This window comes from Chrysemys picta, chromosome 8 (genome assembly GCF_011386835.1).
Source record: "Chrysemys picta bellii isolate R12L10 chromosome 8, ASM1138683v2, whole genome shotgun sequence".
Classification (NCBI taxonomy): Eukaryota; Metazoa; Chordata; order Testudines; family Emydidae; genus Chrysemys; species Chrysemys picta.
Window position 1 is genome coordinate 57,655,921 of NC_088798.1, and position 20,780 is coordinate 57,676,700.

At 46.7% G+C, this 20,780-nt stretch overlaps 1 protein-coding gene across 1 annotated transcript; it reads left to right on the plus strand.

Moving 5' to 3' along the window:
* The first annotated feature begins 8,874 nt into the window (after positions 1-8,874).
* Positions 8,875-14,640, plus strand: LOC135973235 (uncharacterized). Its single transcript, XM_065555660.1, has 2 exons — positions 8,875-10,885; positions 11,548-14,640. Exons 1-2 carry the CDS (start codon positions 10,501-10,503, stop codon positions 12,087-12,089), a joined length of 927 nt encoding a protein of 308 aa, XP_065411732.1. The 5' UTR covers positions 8,875-10,500; the 3' UTR covers positions 12,090-14,640.
* The last annotated feature ends 6,140 nt before the right edge of the window (positions 14,641-20,780 follow it).

Sequence of the window (20,780 nt, forward strand, 5' to 3'; positions counted from 1 at the left end):
CCCTGTTCCTTCCTATCCCCTCACCCTTACTTTTGAAATACCTGGCCAGAAAAGGGAACCTAGCACCAATCAGGTGTGTATTAAATGTGTGGGTGTTTGACTTACACTGTGTTCTCTGCTCAGACCTATCTGATTCAGGCACAGTGGGGACTGCTGTTGACTGGAAAAGCCACGGAAGAGGAGATAGCACCTACTTTACTGTGACATTACACTCCATATTCTTCATAGAAATCATGTTATGATATGAATATGGCATAACTAAGGTATGTTTTATGCAAGATGGGTCATTTGAGATATCATTGGAAAAGTTATGATGTACTGAATGTGATTATCCAATGTGTATGCATGTATCATTTCTGTATCTAAAGTCAGGAATACTGACTATGTAACAATTACAATTGTGAATGTCCTTGGGAAACACCCACTAGACAGCAGGCCATCAGCCTTGATGGGCCATTAGGAAGAGAACAATAGAACTTTGAAAATGCTAATCTCCCTCCTTCCTGAGAGGTTTACTGGGATGCTGCATTGACACAGCAGTCAGGTGACCGTGTCACCAGATATTGGACAATGTCTTAACTTGCTGGTACTTTTCCACTGTAGGGGGATGGGGGTCAAACAAAGGATTTCCTCCTTAGGTAAATCCTTTTTAAGGCTGGGGAGGGAGTTAAGCTTGACTCTCCTCCATTGCCTGTGCAGGAAGGAAGACTGCTAAAAACACCTGCAGGGAAAGGCAGGGTTGAGTCCAGGCTGAGACAGGGGTCCAGTCTGTAAAGAGAAATAACTGGAACTCTAAGCTACAGAAACTCTGCAACTTGCCTAAAACAACCTTGAGGGTGAGAAATTACATTTTGTAACCTGTTTCTTGAGTGTATTAAGCGTAGTTTGCATGTTTTGTTTTATTTGCTCAGTAATCTGCTTTGTTCTGTTTGCTATCCCTTATAGTCACTTAAAATCTGCCTTATGTGGTTAATAAACTTGTTTCTGTTTATTTTAAAATCAAGTTTGTGCAATTTATAATGAGGGAGGGGGGCAAATTTATGAGCTTACATTGTACAGATTTCTCTACAGCGCAAGATGATATTATTTTGGGTACTTTCCAGAGGGGAGCTGCACTTGAGTGTTGGGCAATTTCCTAGCTGAGTCTTCCCATAGAGAGTTGCTTGCAGAGTCTGTGCCATTCTACAGCTGGTGTGTGCATGCTGTCAGAGAGCCTGATTCAGCAAAAACAGTGAGAGGGAGCCCAGGCTAGTGGAGCAGGCAGGCTCATTGAACAGGGGAGGCAGGTTTGTATAATTTTTGGTGGTGCCCAGAACGGGTCCAAGTCCCCCCCACACACACACCTCCCTAAGTGTGGGAAGGGGGAGGTGTCAGGCTCTGGGAGGGTGTTTGGGTGCGGGCTCTAGGCTGGGGCAGAGGGGTGGGCTCTGGGAGGGAGTTGGGGGGTGTGGTCTGGGCTGGGGCAGGGCTGCAGGAGGGGGCTCAGGGCTGGGACTGTGGGTTGGTGCAAGGGGTGAGGGCTCTGGCTGAGGGCACAGGCTCTGGGGTGGGGCAGGGCCGGGGATGAGGAGCTTGGGGTCCCGACAGGCTGCCCCAGGGCTATGGCCAGAGAGGACTCCCCCACCAACCCTCTCCCCCACTGCTGCTGCCCCTCACTGTAGCCTCACTGGGGGTGGGGGATGGGACTGCCCCTTGCCCAGCGTGGGGCAGGAGCAGTGACTGTGGGCGGGGGTGGGAGGGATGCAGGATGTCACAACAGTCACCCAAGCCCAAGCAGCTCAGGTCCAGGAAGCCCCCTCACCTCCCATGTGGTGGGTGGATGCTGGAGGGGGAGGGGGCTTCCTCTCCTGCTGCAGCCTGCTGCCCAACTCCATAGCCTCACGAGAGGGGGCCCTTGCCCCGTGGCTGCGGGCTGGCGGGGGGCAGGATCACAGGGTCAGACACTCAAGGAAGCCCCAGCAGCTGCTCAGATGAGTGAGGTCCAGAGATAGCCCTGCCGGAACCCCCCTTGGCGTGGCGTGCTGGGGGGGGGGGGAAGGGAGGTCTGCCAATCATGTGTGCACCTCCTCCCCTCCTCCCCCTCCTATAGTGCAGCAGCAGCCAGCTGCTTCAGCCTGCTCTTGTGCTGTAGCATAGCCTTAGGCAGCAGTAGTCGGCAGTGCAGGCAAGGGAGAGCAGCACGGCTTTTAATCAGGCAGGAATGCTCCAGGGCCAGGGGAGGCGCGCGGGAGGCAGCAGGCAGGGGCCAGGGGATGCTCCACGCAGGGCTGGGTGAGAGACCCGGCTCCAAACATTAATGTCACTGCTGAGCCTTTAGCATATCTCACCAGTTCTGAACTCTGAAGGAAGAAAAATAAAAAGGAGCAAAACCACGAAGTACTGCTCTGAGGAGTAAAGTTCCAGTGGGTTTCACTCCCAGCTTATTAGAAAGACGAGGTAGTTGAGGTATCAGAGTAGCAGCCGTGTTAGTCTGTATCCGCAAAAAGAACAGGAGTACTTGTGGCACCTTAGAGACTAACAAATTTATTAGAGCATAAGCTTTCATGGACTACAGCCCACTTCTTCGGATGCATATAGAATGGAACATATATTGAGGAGATATATATACACACATACAGAGAGCATGAACAGGTGGGAGTTGTCTTACCAACTCTGAGAGGCCAATTAAGTAAGAGAAAAAAACTTTTGAAGTGATAATCAAGCTAGCCTAGTACAGAAGGTTGATAAGAAGTTTGAGAATACTTACAAGGGGAGATAGATTCAATGTTTGTAATGGCTCAGCCATTCCCAGTCCTTATTCAATCCTTTGTTGATTGTGTCTAGACTAGACACAATCAACAAAGGATTGAATAAGGACTGGGAATGGCTGAGCCATTACAAACATTGAATCTATCTCCCCTTGTAAGTATTCTCACACTTCTTATTCATAGATTCATAGATTCTAGGACTGGAAGGGACCTCGAGAGGTCATCGAGTCCAGTCCCCTGCCCGCATGGCAGGACCAAATACTGTCTAGACCATCCCTGATAGACATTTATCTAACCTACTCTTAAATATCTCAAGAGATGGAGATTCCACAACCTCCCTAGGCAATTTATTCCAGTGTTTAACCACCCTGACAGTTAGGAACTTTTTCCTAATGTCCAACCTAGACCTCCCTTGCTGCAGTTTAAACCCATTGCTTCTGGTTCTATCCTTAGAGGCTAAGGTGAACAAGTTTTCTCCCTCCTCCTTATGACACCCTTTTAAATACCTGAAAACTGCTATCATGTCCCCTCTCAGTCTTCTCTTTTCCAAACTAAACAAACCCAATTCTTTCAGCCTTCCTTCATAGGTCATGTTCTCAAGACCTTTAATCATTCTTGTTGCTCTTCTCTGGACCCTTTCCAATTTCTCCACATCTTTTTTAAAATGCGGTGCCCAGAACTGGACACAATACTCCAGCTGAGGCCTAACCAGAGCAGAGTAGAGCGGAAGAATGACTTCTCGTGTCTTGCTCACAACACACCTGTTAATACATCCCAGAATCATGTTTGTTTTTTTTGCAACAGCATCACACTGTTGACTCATATTTAGCTTGTGGTCCACTATAACCCCTAGATCCCTTTCTGCCGTACTCCTTCCTAGACAGTCTCTTCCCATTCTGTATGTGTGAAACTGATTTTTCCTTCCTAAGTGGAGCACTTTGCATTTGTCTTTGTTAAACTTCATCCTGTTTACCTCAGCCCATTTCTCCAATTTGTCCAGATCATTTTGAATTATGACCCTGTCCTCCAAAGCAGTTGCAATCCCTCCCAGTTTGGTATCATCCGCAAACTTAATAAGCGTACCTTCTATGCCAATATCTAAGTCGTTGATGAAGATATTGAACAGCGCCGGTCCCAAAACAGACCCCTGCGGTACCCCACTCGTTATGCCTTTCCAGCAGGATTGGGAACCATTAATAACAACTCTCTGAGTACGGTTATCCAGCCAGTTATGCACCCACCTTATAGTAGCCCCATCTAAATTGTATTTGCCTAGTTTATCGATAAGAATATCATGCGAGACTGTATCAAATGCCTTACTAAAGTCTAGGTATACCACATCCACAGCTTCACCCTTATCCACAAGGCTCGTTATCCTATCAAAGAAAGCTATCAGATTGGTTTGACATGATTTGTTCTTCACAAATCCATGCTGGCTGTTCCCTATCACCTTAGCACCTTCAAAGTGTTTGCAGATGATTTCCTTAATTACTTGCTCCATTATCTTCCCTGGCACAGAAGTTAAACTAACTGGTCTGTAGTTTCCTGGGTTGTTTTTATTTCCCTTTTTATAGATGGGCACTATATTTGCCCTTTTCCAGTCTTCTGGAATCTCTCCTGTCTCCCATGATTTTCCAAAGATAATAGCTAGAGGCTCAGATACCTCTTCTATTAGCTCCTTGAGTATTCTAGGATGCATTTCATCAGGCCCTGGTGACTTGCAGGCATCTAACTTTTCTAAGTGATTTTTAACTTGTTCTTTTTTTATTTTATCTGCTAAACCTACCCCCTTCCCATTAGCATTCACTATGTTAGGCATTCCTTCAGACTTCTCGGTGAAGACCGAAACAAAGAAGTCATTAAGCATCTCCGCCATTTCCAAGTTTCCTGTTACTGTTTCTCCCTCTTCACTAAGCAGTGGGCCTACCCTGTCTTTGGTCTTCCTCTTGCTTCTAATGTATTGATAAAAAGTTTTCTTGTTTCCCTTTATTCCCGTAGCTAGTTTGAGCCCATTTTGTGCCTTTGCCTTTCTAATCTTGCCCCTGCATTCCTGTGTTGTTTGCCTATATTCATCCTTTGTAATCTGTCCCAGTTTCCATTTTTTATATGACTCCTTTTTATTTTTTAGATCATGCAAGATCTCATGGTTAAGCCAAGGTGGTCTTTTGCCACATTTTCTATCTTTCCTAACCAGCGGAATAGCTTGCTTTTGGGCTCTTAATAGTGTCCCTTTGAAAAACTGCCAACTCTCCTCAGTTGTTTTTCCCCTCAGTCTTGATTCCCATGGGACCTTACCTATCAGCTCTCTGAGCTTACCAAAATCTGCCTTCCTGAAATCCATTGTCTCTATTTTGCTGTTCTCCCTTCTACCCTTCCTTAGAATTGCAAACTCTATGATTTCATGATCACTTTCACCCAGGCTGTACTGGGCTAGCTTGATTATCACTTCAATAGTTTTTTTCTCTTACTTAATTGGCCTCTCAGAGTTGGTAAGACAACTCCCACCTGTTCATGCTCTCTGTATGTGTGTATATATATCTCCTCAATATATGTTCCATTCTATATGCATCCAAAGAAGTGGGCTGTAGTCCATGAAAGCTTATGCTCTAATAAATGTTAGTCTCTAAGGTGCCACAAGTACTCCTGTTCTTTTTGTAGTTGAGGTAATATCTTTTATTGGACCAACTTCTGTTGGTGAGAGAGACAAGCTTTACAACTACACAGAACTCTTCTTCAGGTCTGGGAAATGCAAGGTGGAACAGATTGTTTAGTATAGGTAATTAGCACATATTTTAAGGGACCATTCAAAGTAGAGTGGTATCACAACATGTGGTATACCTCATCCACTGCACTAAATGCCTCAACAACAACTATGTGGGTGAAACCTGACAATTACTACGCTCTCAAATGAACTCACACAGGAAAATGTCAGCTGTGAGCGATCACTTTTCACAAAGTGATCACTCTATATCTGACCTATCAGTCCTGATACTCAAAGGAAATCTGCACAATACTTTCAAAACACAAGCCTCGGAGCTTAAACTCATAACTCTGCTAAACACTAAAAATCATGGACTGAACAGAGACACTGTATGTATGGCTTATTACAACAATTTGTAAACCACTAACTCCACTCTACCTTGAATGGTCCATGTGATGGTACCATTTTTCCAGGGGTGAAAGTAAGGTAAAATACTTACCAGTACAGGGGGCCTAGCTCCAGGCTCCCGGAAGGGGCGGGGTTGGGGTTCAGCCTCCCACAGCCAGGGCTTCCATGCTGCATGGCCCACGCCACCAGGGGCTCTGGCGGCGATTTAAAGGGCCCACAGCTCTGGCTGCTGGTAGCAGCAGTGGCGGCCGGGAGCCCCGAGCCCTTTTAAATCACCAAGCTCAGAGGCAGCTGTGACGGCTTGGATCACAGAAACCCCCTTGGGAGCTGCCACCCGATGTGCAAAAGACTACCTCTGCTCCTGTTTTCCCTGCCAGCTCAGGACTCCAGCACCCTGTCTTGCTGAGCCAGACACTCCCGTCTGCTGCAGCACAGACCCAGGGTCTGAATCACTTGTCCCAAAGCTGCAAGTTTACCTGAAAACTGCTCACAGATGTGTGCTTGTCTCAAGCACTCAGATGCCCAACTCCTAATGGGGTCTAAACCCAAATAAATCCGTTTTACCCTGCATAAAGCTTATGCAGGGCAAACCCAGAAATTGTTCGCCCTCTAACACTGATAGAGAGATATGCACAGTTGTTTGCTCCCCCAGGTATTAATACATACTCTGAGTAAATTACTAAATAAAAAGTGATTTTATTAAATACAGAAAATAGGATTTAAGTGGTTCCAAGTAGTAACAGACAGAACAAAGTAAGTCACCAAGCAAAATAAAATAAAATGCGCAAATCTATGTCTAATCAAACTAAATACAGATAAGTTCCTCACCAGTTCCAGAATGCTCCCTTTTACAGGCTAATCTCCTTTTAGCCTGGGTCTAGCAATCACTCACACCCCCTGTAGTTACTGTCGTTTGTTCCAGTTCCCTTCAAGTATCCTGTGGGGGGTGGAGAGGTTCCTTCCTTAGCCAGCTCAAGACAAAATGGAGGGGTTTCCCACGGGTTTAAATAGACTCTCTCTTGTGGGTGGAGACCCCCCTCCTCCCTCCTATGCAAAGTCCAGCTCCAAGATGGAGTTCTGGAGTCACCTGGGTAAGTCACATGCCCCTGCATGACTCAGTCTTTACAGGCCGAAGCCATTGTCCACATGGTATCTTGCATGTCTCCAGGAAGACTTCTTATGTGGATTGGAGCATTCCAAGATGCATTGTTCCCCAAGTGTTTCCTGATCAGGTACTTAACCTGGCGAATTCCTCCCTAAAGAAGCTGACCAAATGCCTCACAAAGCTTACTTAGAAATCAAGCCAGCATACAGCCCATATTCTTAACCTCAAGTAGAAAATGATATATATGTACAAATAGGATGAATAGAGATAGTAGACCATAACCTTTACGGAGATATGTTACATGGTACAGGCAGCACAAAACATATTCCAGTTATATCATACATACATTTATAAACACCCCCCCATGAAGTCTTATGGGGTACGCTGTCACAGCAGCTGCCCCTTTTGTCTTCCCCCTCTCCGTTGGCGGCCTTTCGGGCGGGGGCAAAAGGGGCAGCAATGTTAAAGCGCTGCCTTGGCAGCGGTTTAACATGGCCTGTGTACGGGCCGGTACCAGCGGCCACTTGTTACTGGTACGCTGTTCCGGCCCGTACTGGCCCACTTTCACCTCTGCATTTTTCTTAATTTCTGGATGGCTGTGTTCACCCTCCCCCATAGAATTACATTAAATCCATGGCCCACAATAATATATAAATGAAACACAGATCTTCCAAAGATATTGCAGGAAATTGCCATACCTTTGACAACCTCATCTCAATGTGCTGCCAGCTGGCCAGAGGCTGAGACCAAGATATTAGAGAATCTCTGGTGTGAGGCTCACAGGGCCCACAATTTCAGGAGCAAGAACCAAACAGCCAAGCTGTATGATGTCATTTCATATGAGCTGGCCAAGCACGGAATCCAGTGAACAGGACCTCCGTGCCTAGTCTGGTAATTCCCCATGGCTGTGCCTGTGCTACGATGAGACTGATTGCATCATTAGCAGAGACCTATGACCAGACCCTGATTTCACACTGGACAGGGAGCTCCAGGGAGCATACAAAGCTAGAGAGGGTCCAATAAAAGTTGCAATTTCTTCTGCTTAACTCTGATGCAGAAACTGGAAGGGCAGAAGGTTTTCCCAAGGAACACAAAAATGATTTATTATCTCATTATTTTCCAGGGCCACTTTTTTTTTGAGGGCAGACTTTTCCCCAGGAGTCCTCTAATGTTGAGTAAGCAGCTTCTGACCATAGCAGAGAGGATGCTGGAGGAGAAGGAGAATATGGCTTAGATGGTCAGAAGTCTTAGGGCCACTATCATAGGGAAGGGTAACAACCCTCCTGTATACAATACTATAAAATGCCTCCTGGCCAGAGGCACCAAAATCCTTTTACCTATAAAGGGTTAAGACGCTCAGGTAACCTGGCTGACACCTGACCCAAAGGACCAATAAGGGGACAAGATACTTTCAAATCTTGGGGTGGGGGAGGCTTTTGTTTGTGTGCTCTTTGTTTTGGGTGTGTTCGCTCTTGGGACTAAGAGGGACCGGACATCAATCCATGCTCTCCAAATCTTTCTGCACAAATCTCTCATATTTCAAACTTGTAAGTAACAGCCAGACAAGGCGTGTTAGTTTTATCTTTCTTTTCTCAACTCGTAAATGTTCCTTTTGCTAGAGGGTTTACCTCTGTTTGCTGTAACTTTGAACCTAAGGCTAGAGGGGGTTCCTCTGGACTCTTTGAATCTGATTACCCTGTAAAGTTATCTTCCCTCCTGATTTTACAGAAATGATTTTTACCTTTTCTTTTAATAAAATTCTTCTTTTAAGAACCGGATTGATTTTTCACTGTTTTAAGATCCAAGGATTTGGATCTGTGTTCACCAGGACTAATTGGTGAGGGGATTCTCTTGAGCCTACCCAGGAAAAGGGGTGTATGGACTTGGGGGGGCGGGGGAATTATTCTCAAATCTGCCCAGGAAAAGGGGGGTTAGAGACTTGAAAGATATTTGGGGAAGGCAGAGTTCCAAGTGGCTCTCTCTAAATATTTGGAACACTTGGTGGGGGCAGCTTAAAATTAACCTAAGCAGTAAAAGTAAGCTTAGCGGGTCTTTCATGCAGGTCCCCACATCTGTACCCTAAAATTCAGAGTGGGGAAGGAACCTTGACAGCCACATAGGACGGAATTAAGCTCCAGTGTGGACATTACAGTAACACCCCCCTCCCAAGCACTTGACTATTATTCTGTAGTGTGGCTGCTCTTTTTCATAATAGGCTAACATGAGGGAAATAACTCAAGGGTAGATCATGTAAAATAGTTCTGTAGTGTGGATGCATCTAAAGAAATAAGAGACAAAAGAGGAGAGGATGCAGATTAGCCATGGCAATGCAACAAATTATTGCATGATTTACTGAAATCAAATATGCCATGATGTCTCTCTTGTGTATGAGAATACTGTATAGGAAGAAACAGCAGAGTAACAGACAGGTTTTCATGTCTGTTAGCAACAGTGAGCAGGGTAGCAGGTAGACCTAGGAATTTTCGCAAGTGAGCACAAAGGTGTCAATCTACGATTATCATAAGGGAGATAGATGCTTGTGTTTCACTGACAGAAGTCTCTATATAGAGTGCAGAGTACAGAAAATGCCTCATTTGAATGAACTGGGCAGTTGACTTTCAAAACTATTGTTTCAGGATGGCTGCAGATTCAGGCAGGCATAATTACTTTGGGCCATCTGAGATTCACATTTGACAAATTTCCTGCACAACTATAAGGACATGAAACATTCTTTTAGAAAGAAAGCTTAAAATCATAAACAGACAATAAATTCCGCACCAAACTCCAGTCATGGAATTCACAGGGCCCCATGTACAATAAACATATTTAGCATTTAACTTGTTGCTTTATCTTAGTAGTCTATGTTAATTAATGAGTAAAAGTACATACAGTTCAGAGAAAGGAGAGTCTGAATATCTGAATATTTGATTTAGAAGAAGCTACTAGGAAAGGAATATTGCCCTGTAGGAGTGGGAACAATAGACTAGGGCCTTGGCTACACTTGCGAGTTACAGCGCTGTAAAGCCACCCCCAGCACTGTAACTCACTCCCCGTCCACACTGGCAAGGCATTTGCAGCGCTGTATCTCCGTGGTTGCAGCGCTGCATGTACTCCACGTCTCTGAGAGGAATAGCGTGTATTGCGCTGCCGCTGCAGCGCTGCGGCGTCAGTGTGGCTGCCCAATGCGCTGTGACTGGCCTCCAGAATTATTCGGCAGTATCCCACAATGCCTGTTCTAGCCACTCTGGTCATCAGTTCAAACTCTACTGCCCTGGCCTCAGGTAACCAACCATGTGACCCACCCTTTACATTCCCCGGGAATTTTAAAAATCCCCTTCCTGTTTGCTCAGCCCGGCGTGGCGTGAAGTGCTATCAGCGAATCTTTCCAGGTGACCATGCCTCCACGTGCCAAACGAGCCCCAGCATAGATCAATGGCGAGTTGCTGGACCTCATCAGTGTTTGGGGGGAGGAAGCTGTACAGTCCCAGCTGCGCTCCAGCCGTAGGAATTACGATACCTTCGGGAAGGTATCAAAGGACATGATGAAAAGGGGCCATGACCGAGACGCCCTGCAGTGCAGAATTAAAGTGAAGGAGCTGCAGCATGCCTACCGCAAAGCCCACAACGCAAACGGCCACTCGGGTGCTCCCCCCACGACCTGCCGATTGTACAAAGAGCTGGATGCGATACTTGGGGTTAACCCCACCTCCACTCCGAGCACCACCATGGACACTTCAGAGCCGGTGTGGGGGGGGGAGGAGGAAGAGGAGGAGGAGGAAAACGGGAGTGATGGTGGTGGGCCGGATGGAGACACCCCGGTATCCCTGGAGCCATGCAGCCAGGAGCTCTTCTCGAGCCAGGAGGAAGGTAGCCAGTCGCAGCGGCCGGTACTTGGTGGAGGACAAACAGAAGAGCAGGTTCCCGGTAAGCGTTTTTTTTTTTTTTTTTTCTGGGAAGGAATTTTTTCGGTGCGGGCTCTTTGGGAGAGGAGGGTTAGGCATGCATGCCTAGATGCGGAATAGTGCATTGATGTGGTTTATCACATCGCGGTAATCGGCCTTGGTAATCTCCTCGAATGTCTCATCCAGAACGTGTGCAATGCGCTTGCGCAGGTTTATCAGGAGAGCCACCATGGTCCTTGTCCCAGCCAGGCTAACGTGTCCGCGCCACTGTGCCGCGAGGGGACCATTGCTGCACACAGGCAAGCTGCATATAGGTCAGGGCGGAAGCCGCATTGCAGTAGAAGACCCCCCCTTGCTTCCCAGGTCACCCTCAGCAGCGAGATATCGTCCAGGACGAACTCCTGTGGAAAATGTTGGGACAGTGTTCAGTGTAGGTGCCCCCTGAAGCTGTTGGCTCTCCCCAAGGCACAGAAACCCAGAGGACAGTGCAGCCCTGAAACAATCAGTCCCCCTTACTCACCATTTTGAGGCTCCCATGGGATATGTGTGCTCTGTTTCGGATGGGAAAATTATGCAATTGTATAGACCCTGTGTGTTTTCTACTCCTTAAGTGCGGGGGAAATCATTACTGTGTCTGGTATAAACAATGCTGCCTCTGGTAAATGTTGCATTTTGCCTATATAGCAGCATCAACCTTGAGACCTCAGCCGTCCCTCTTATCGCCTGCTCAGAGACTGCAAAGACTCAGGAAGAGACCGCGAAAAAGCAAAGAAGACATGCTGCAAGAAGTGATGCAGCAATCTATTAAAGAGAATGAGAAAGCACAGGACTGGAGGGAGAGAGAAAGCAGGATCCACCAGGAAAACGCAGCGCACCGGCGGCAAAGCACGGATCGGCTCATAAGCATCCTGGAGCGACAAGCAGACGCTAGCCAGGAGCTCGTAGCCGTGCAGAAAGAGGAGCAGTACCGCAAACGCCACCTCCCCCTACAGCCCTTGTCCCAAAGCTCTTTCCGTTGTGCCCCACTGTCACCTCCAACCCACTTTCCCCAACTTCCGTGTTCTTCACACCACCTGCTGCCTCCAGCACCAGTATCTTCACCACCCAGCCCTGAAAACCACGACCCTTACCCTCTGCACTCAACCCCCATCACCATGCAGTATAGCTATCCTGAAGTGCAGCACTCACTGCACAGCACACCAGACAGGACATACACGAATCTGTGATTGTACCGTTCCCCACTCCACTTCCTTGTTTCTTTTCAATAAATATTTTTTTTTCTTTTCAATAAATGGATTTTTTGGCTTTGAAAACATTCTTTATTATTGCATAAAGTAAAAGACTCCTTAGCCCAGGAAATAAACAGGCACTGCAAGTCTGCTTGTCTGCTTAGCAAACACTGATTTCTAAAGACTGGAACTACTGCACTTCACTCCCGTGCAGGGCACTAGATATCACTGCTGGTTTTTAGCCTCAAATTGCTCCCTCAAGGCATCCCTAATCCTTGCAGCCCCGCGCTGGGCCCCTGTAATAGCCCTGCTCTCTGGCTGTGCAAATTCAGCCTCCAGGTGTTGAAACTCAGAGGTCCATGCCTGAGTGAAGCTTTCACCCTTCCCTTCACAAATATTATGGAGGGCACAGCACACGGATATAACCACGGGGATGCTGTTTTCGGCCAAGTCCAGCTTCCCATACAGAGATCGCCAGCGGGCCTTTAAACGGCCAAAGGCACACTCCACAGTCATTCGGCACCGGCTCAGCCTGTAGTTGAACCGTTCCTTGCTGCTGTCAAGGCTCCCTGTGTAGGGTTTCATGAGCTATGGCATTAACGGGTAAGCGGGATCTCCAAGGATCACAATGGGCATTTCGACTTCCCCTACCGTGATCTTCCGCTCTGGGAAAAAAGTCCCGGCCTGCATCTTCCTGAACAGCCAAGTGTTCCGAAAGATGCATGCATCACGCACCTTTCCGGGCCAGCCTGTGTTAATGTCAATGAAACGCCCACGGTGATCCACAAGCGCCTGGAGAACCATAGAGAAATACCCCTTCCGATTAACGTACTCGGATCCTAGGTGGGGTAGTGCCAGAATAGGAATGTGCGTCCCATCTATCGCCCCTCCACAGTTAGGGAACCCCATTTGTACAAAGCCATCCACTATGTTCTGCACGTTACCCAGAGTCACGGTTCTTCTGAGTAGGATGCGATTAATGGCCTTGCAAATTTGCATCAACACGATTCCAACGGTCGACTTTCCCACTCCAAACTGGTTTGTGACTGACCGGTAGCTGTCTGGAGTTGCCAGCTTCCAGATTACAATAGCCATCCACTTCTCCACCGGCAGGGCAGCTCTCAATCTCGTGTCCTTGCGCCGCAGGGTGGGGACGAGCTCCTCACACAGTCCCATGGAAGTGGCTTTTCTCATCCGAAAGTTCTGCAGCCACTACTCGTCATCCCAGACTTCCATGACGATGTGATCCCACCACTCGGTGCTTGTTTCCTGAGCCCAAAAGCGGCATTCCACAGTGCTGAGCATGTCTGTGAATGCCACAAGCAATTTCGTGTCGTACGCGTTACGCGGTTCGATAGCATCGTCGGACTCCTCACCCTCACTGTCACTTTGGATCTTAAGGAATAGTTCGACAGCCAAACGTGACGTGCTGGCGAGACTTGTCAGCATACGCCTCAGCAGTTCAGGCTCCATTTCCCGCAGACAGATTGCGCTGCACAGAAACCGTTGAAAGATGGCGCCAAAGGTGGACGGAAACAAAGGGATTTCTGGGATGCGAAGCGATGCATCATGGGGCGTTGGGACAGGACCCAGAATGCCCCGCACCCATGCTCCCTTCCCACAACCCATGGCACCAGAATGGGAAGAGGTGCTCTGTGGGATAGCTACCCATAATGCACCACTCCCAATAGCGCTGCAATTGCCGCAAATGTGGCTACGACAGTGCGCTGGGCAGCTGTCAGTGTGGACAGACTGCAGCGCTTTCCCTACTCAGCTGCACAAAGTCAGGTTTAAATCACAGCGCTGTACATCTGCAAGTATAACCAAGGCCTAGATCTCCATTCTGACAAGAACAAAAGAGAGCAAGTCAGTCATTAACAGAAGACTGATACTATATGAACACACACAATTCCTAAGGTAGAAAAAATGGGATGTGAAGTGAGATAGTGTAAGTGTTTTTTACAAGACATTTCCTACTCCCATTTTATAATCTAAATAAAGACCACACAAAACACAGCAGGAGATTCAGAGGAAGGTTCTGGCTCAGTATTTTGTGACAGTTTGAGTAATGGAAAGGGTGACAGCATTGCAGTGAAGTGGGTAACATTTCTGTGCTTTACAGAAGAAGCAAGTTTTAAACTAAAGTGAGATTTGATTAAGAAGCGACTGGGCTAATCTCCTGGATAGCAGCTACTTTAAACATGCACATGCATGCACACACTTAAAAAACCTTGTTTCTCTTGTTGAAATTACACAATTGGATGCTTTCTTTCATGAGAATAATTTCACACAAATACACAAATAGAAATTCCACACTATTACAAGTTTTACTGTTATTACTTTAACCATGAAAACAGGAAGGTACAGGGTTTGTTTGTTTTTTATTATTGGTCATCATATAAGCCAAGACAGAATACCCTTAATATCCCAGAAAAAGAGAGTTGCAAGCCAAAGTAATCACTTGCAATTCTTGTATAATTAAATTAAATAAATCTGTCAAGGAAGAATCTATCAGCTCTTTGTAGACAGAAACAACAAAAATAATTTAGAGAATGCTTTGGTTAAAAAAGAAGTCATTTAATTATTTAGAACTATTATATAGTTCAGAAGTGCACATGGAGACTCACAAAAATATTTCGGAGAGAGGATGGAGTACAAGCCTCACAGAGTTCACAATCTAGGGCCCAACCTTGCAAAGAGTTCTGCTCAAATAAAGCTCTATTGAAATCAATGGTGTTTTGTGTGGTATCGAGGTCTGCATGCCTGGAGCTTTCTTACAGAATCAGATCCTAAATACACAAGTGGGTACAATTCAGAAATAAATTGGATCAAACTCAGAGAGACTAGTGGAATACTTACAGGAAGACGATTAAGATGATTGTGAGACATAGACCGTGTTTTTGGAATACATCATCTGGGAGGCTGTGTCAAACATGAGAGACAGTTTGGAAGAAGCCACAAATTCAGGAGCGGGTGAAGGAGACAAAGAGGAAAGTCCCTTTCCCCACTCTGTGGCATATTACTTTGTGTTTGTATGGCACCTAGCACAATGGGGGCCCATTTTTGGTTACCATCATAAACATGAGTAATAGTAACAACAACAGAGGGGAAATCAGACAACACCTAGTGCTGGTTTCATCATATTTTGAATTGCACATCTTGTGAATCCTCTCCCAGGCCTGAAGGGGAAGGGAGGGACTCAAAACCATTATGCTTGTCCAAGACACTCCCACACATGTATGCTGAAGTCAAAGGTAGACTGTAAAGAATAGTTGAATTTTCCATGTTTTGCCAAATGTAACAGATTCCTCTGTGTTATAGTAACATCCATTGTTACAGGTAACACTTTCCAGAATTTATTTCTGGCTCATATAGCCTTTATTTTGTGGATTGTTGTGGCACTCAGCTATTTCACATTCAAATTTATATATACTACTGTAGTCACTGGCAGGTTTAACAGTCAGCAAGGCCACAAATGCTGACGGGGTTCCCCCTTGTTCGGGTCCCCCGTCTCCTTCTCCCATCTGCTCATGGCAGAAGAACAAAAAGATGGGCCCTGATGCAGGTTTTTTATTCTGGGCCCCCACATGATATTACCTGCACTACAGTCAAATAAACTCTTTCTTCCCTCACCCTCCAGCCTCATTCCTGCTTCTGCACCCCTGCTCTGCTGCCCTGTTCCCACCCCAACCGTTCCCTGCCATGCCAACTGCTCCCAGCAGCTCAGAGTTGTTTTGCTTTGCTGCAGGGGGAGGGGAGGACCATAGCTGTAGTGTCTGGTTTTGAGAAATTGGAAAGTTGGCAACCCTACCGCCACTGCAGCGCATCTGGCGAGTACGCTCTATGCTGACAGGAGACAGCTATCCCGTCAGCATAATAAAACCGCATCCACAAACGGCAGAAGCTATGTCAGCAGGAGAAGCTCTTCTGCCAATATAGTGCTGTGCACATGAGTGCTTATGTTGGTGTAACTTATATTGGTCAGGGAGGTGGTTTATTCACACCCCTGAGTGACATAAGTTGTGCCAACATAGGCTGTAGTGTAGACATAGCCTAATAATACCCCTGGCCATCAGCCCCCATTTTTATAGAGGTCCCAGAAGACCCACACCAACCTCTCCTCCAATACCTTTGCAATATCCCACACAGCATTTGAGCATGCCCAGTAGTGGTTGGTAGTAGTAGAATTTTCCTTATCCCATCCTGCAGGGGTCACAGCCATTGGGCATGCTCCAGCACTGAAGGAGCTGCTGTTGGGAAATGTAGTTTGTTTCTGTAGCCTCTGTGACATTGCACCGCATAATGCTTTACAGAAATATGCTTATGAATGTAAATATGACATAACTGGTGGAATATGTTTTATGCTAGACATGCCATGTAACGTATCTTTGCAAAGGTTATGATCTACTCAGGGCCGGCTCCAGGCACCAGCCGACCAAGCACGTGCTTGGGGCGGCACCTTGGGCCGGGGCGGCGCTCAGGTTTTTATTAATGTATTTATTGGGCGGGGTCTGGCGTGGCGCGGCGCTGGGGGGCGGGGGCTGGCGCGGCGCTGGGGGGGCGGGGGCTGGCGCTCAGAGGAGGGGCGGGAGTTGGCGCGGCGCGGCGCTGGGGGGGCGGGGGCTGGCGCTTGGAGGAGGGGCGGGGGTTGGCACGGCGCGGCGTTGGGGGGCGGGGGCTGGTGCTCAGAGGAGGGGCGGGGGCTGGCGCGGCCTTGGGGGGGCGGGGGCTGGCGCTCGGAGGAGGGGCGGGGGCTGGCGCGGTGCGGCGCTGGGGGGCGGGGGCTGGTGCTTGGAGGAGGGGCAGGGGTTGGCGCGGCACGGCATTGGGGGGGCGGGGGCTGGCGCTTGGAGGAGGGGCGGGGGCTGGTGCGGCATGGCGCTGGGGGCACGGGGGCTGGCGCTCGGAGGAGGGGTGGGGGCTAGTGCGGTGCTCGGAGGGGGCGTGGCTTCGGGCAGCGTGGCGTTCTGGGGGGGCAGGGATTTCGGTGGCACTGGGGGGGGTACGGCGGCATGGCGTGGCGCTCGCGGGGGGGGGCGCCACTCTTCTTTTTTGCGTGGGGCGGCAAAAAAGTTAGAGCCAGCCCTGGATCTACTGAATATATTCATCCTATTTGTATGCATGTATCACTTTTACATTTGAGGTTATGAATATTGGCTATGTATTTGTTTAATTCTAAGTAGCCTCGGTGAAACATTTGATCAGCTTCTTGAGAAAGGACTATTCTCAGTAAGGACCCAATCAAGAAACACTTAACTGACAATGGACTTTGGGAGATGCCAATCTACATCTGAGCTTTCCTGGGAACGTTCAAATGAACATGTAAACAATGGTGTCAGCCTGCAAAAAGCTGAATCATTCATACACATGTGACTTGCCCAGGTGGCTAGAGACTCCATCTTGTAGCTGTGATGTTGCACAAGAGAGAGAATATAAAAGGCCCTGGAAACCCTTCCATCTGGTCTTCAGCTGTCTTAAAAGATAGCCTCTCCACCCCAGAGAGATGCTTGAAAGAAACTGGAACAAAGGACAGTAACTACGGGGGTGTGAGTGATTGCTGGACCCAGACTAGGAAGGAGTCTAGTCTGTGAAAGCAGCTTATTGGAACATCTCTGAGGGTGAGATTTACCTGTATTTAGTTTCCTACTGTATTAGATTTAGACTTGCATGTTTTTGTTTTATTTTGCTTGGTAATTTACTTTTTTCTGTCTGTTATTACTTGGAACCACTTAAATCCTACTTTTTATACTTAATAAAATCACTTTTTGCTTATTAATTGACCCTGAGCAAGTAATTAATACCTGGGGGAGCAAACAGATGTGCATATCTCTCTATCAGTGTTATAGAGAGCGAACAATTTGAGTTTACCCTGTATAAGCTTTATACAGAGTAAAGCGGATTTATTTGGGGCTTGGATCCCATTGGGAACTGGGTATCTGGGTGCTAGAGACAAAAGCACTTTCTAAGCCTTTTTCAGTTAAGTCTGCAGCTTTTGGGGGACGTGGTTCAGACCTGGGTCTGTGTTTTCAGGAGGCTAGTGTTTCTGGCTCAACAAGGCAGGGTTCTGGAGTCCTAAACTGCCAGGGTAAAAGGGCTCAGAGGAAGTCTCAGCACATCAGGGTGGCAGTCACAAGGGGGTTTCTGTGACCCAACCTGTCACAGCCTCCATATCTTCCTCTTACTGGGGGGAGAAGTATGTGTCTTCCTGCTTCAGCTTCTCCCTAGCGAGCCCCACTCTCATTCTGCCATTCTCTGCTAGATTCTGCACAGAAAAATCAATATTTTTTTTAGGATTACTGCCCCAAATTGAAGGATAAATTAAGCAGCACAAAAAGACACTTTATTTAGGCCGCCTGTACTTCCAACTTAGTTATCTCATACTGTAAGATGTTTGAAAATGAAAACCATACACACAAATACAGATTTGTTTTTAGAAAAGATTTTATTACAAACTGCCTCCAAAGATCCTAAGCAGCAGAAACTATTATTTTCTAAACTTTATGATCAACTCCTGCAGTCTAAAGTAGAAAATCAAGAATGGCCCCTCTATTCAGCAAACATAAGTCTGTCATTGTATCAAGGTTTAAGTCAGGAAAACCATTTGTGCAGTACTACTGAAGTTCCACCTGTAGTAGTAGCTGATGAAACTTTGCTTGAAACAAACACATCTGTATACCCTGTAGATGAGCTACAAGCCAACAAAGCCAAAGATTTCATAGAAGATGATCTTAATACCAAAAACAACAACAACAACAACAACCCAAAGACCCTGTAGATTAACTTGAAAGAAGCAAAACCAAAAGGCCTGTAGATGAGCAGGTCAACAATGAAGCAGGTCAAAGCAAATCTCCTGCTGAAATAGGTTTGACATTGCCCAGGCCCATCTGATAAATGACGCTTTTAAGACTCAGTTTTATCAACTGAGCAATTGCGTATGCTTGTACAGATTGGTCCTTGCCAGACCACCGAAAGTGATATGCCAAATGAACAGTTTCCTTTTTTCCCTACAAACCACCATTTTTCATTTACAGAATGAAAAATGCACCACATGAAGATTTGCATATCAAATGGCTTCGCATAGCCATGTCTTTCAGATTATGCATACTGTCACATTTGCTGGTTGTTCGGGATACAGAAACTCAAAAATCAACACGGGTAACAGTGATTGGAAGAATATGCTAAAGTCTATATCTGTTCATGGGAGAAGCAAACAACATGTGCAGTCACATGTGGCAGCTCTACAGTTTGCTAAGGGTCATAGTTTCAATGTGGGTTTGATAAACAAGCATCTGAAAGAGTTAAGAAACAGCAAGAAGTACCAAAAAATATTGCTTGACTGAGTCAGAACTTTAGCTAATTTACGTCTCCCCTAAAGGGCCCCTGTGAAGTGCTGGAGAGCAATAATTGTGCTATTTACTTCAGCATCAGTACACTTCTTGCCGGACATAATACAGCTTTTGCCCAACATATAAGTACCACCAAGAGAATTCAATACTTGAGCAAGACAATTACTGATGAACTTGTAACTCCTTTAGCAGCAGAAACCAGGAGGCTCATACTTAACAGCTGCAAAGAAGCTAAGTTTTTTACTGTCACAGCAGATGCATGGTGTGACAATGCGGTTCTGGCGGAACCCAACTGAGAGTGCCAATTCAGGACAAATTGCTCAAACAGGGCAGTTACAGCCCAAGGCTGGGGTTTTTCCACCTCTAAGGCAAACCAAACCAGCCAGACCAAGAGGACTTCGGTCTCACCCCACCGGCTAACCGCAAGTCTCACAAGCCATTTCCTTAGACACTCCAGTTTCCCAGTATCACCACCAGTACCACTCGTTATGGGGACAAATGGTTATGAAAACCAATACCCAAATAAAAGAAAAAAGGTTCTCCTGATCCCAAAGGACCAAGCCCCAGACCCAGGTCAATATACAAGTCAGATCTTACCTACAAATCACGCTGTTGCCAGTCCTTTAGAATATAAAATCTAAAGGTTTATTCATAAAAGGAAAAAGATAGAGATGAGAGTTAGAATTGGTTAAATGGAATCAATTACATACAGTAATGGCAAAGTTCTTGGTTCAGGCTTGCAGCAGTGATGGAATAAACTGTAGGTTCAAATCAAGTCTCTGGAATACATCCCCCGCTGGGATGGGTCCTCAGTCCTTTGTTCAGAGCTTCAGTTTGTAGCAAAGTTCCTCCAGAGGTCAGAAGCAAGATTGAAGACAAGATGGAGATGAGGCATCAGCCTTATATAGTCTTTTCCAGGTGTAAGAACACCTCTTTGTTCTTACTGTGGAAAATTACAGCAAAATGGAGTGTGGAGTCACATGGGCCAGTCCCTGCATACTTTGCTGAGTCTGAAGGCATATTTGCCTTCTCTCAATGAGTCCATTGTATAGCTTGTGGCACCTTAGAGACTAACAGATTTATTAGAGCATAAGCTTTCGTGGACTACAGCCCACTTTTTCGGATGCATCCGAAGAAGTGGGCTGTAGTCCACGAAAGCTTATGCTCTAATAAATCTGTTAGTCTCTAAGGTGCCACAAGTACTCCTGTTCTTTTTGCGGATACAGACTAACACGGCTGCTACTCTGAAACCTGTCATTGTATAGCTGATGGTCCTTAATGGGCCATCAAGCAGGCTAGGCAGAGCTAATCTCAGCTTATCTGGGATGTCACCCAGAAGCAT

Excerpts from the sequence above, each read along its gene's own strand:
- LOC135973235 (XM_065555660.1), top strand. The coding sequence starts at position 10,501 with ATGATGAAAAGGGGCCATGACCGAGACGCCCTGCAGTGCAGAATTAAA. Across the intron at positions 10,886-11,547 it reads AACAGAAGAGCAGGTTCCCG|CAGCATCAACCTTGAGACCT; the intron begins GTAAGCGTTTTT and ends TTGCCTATATAG.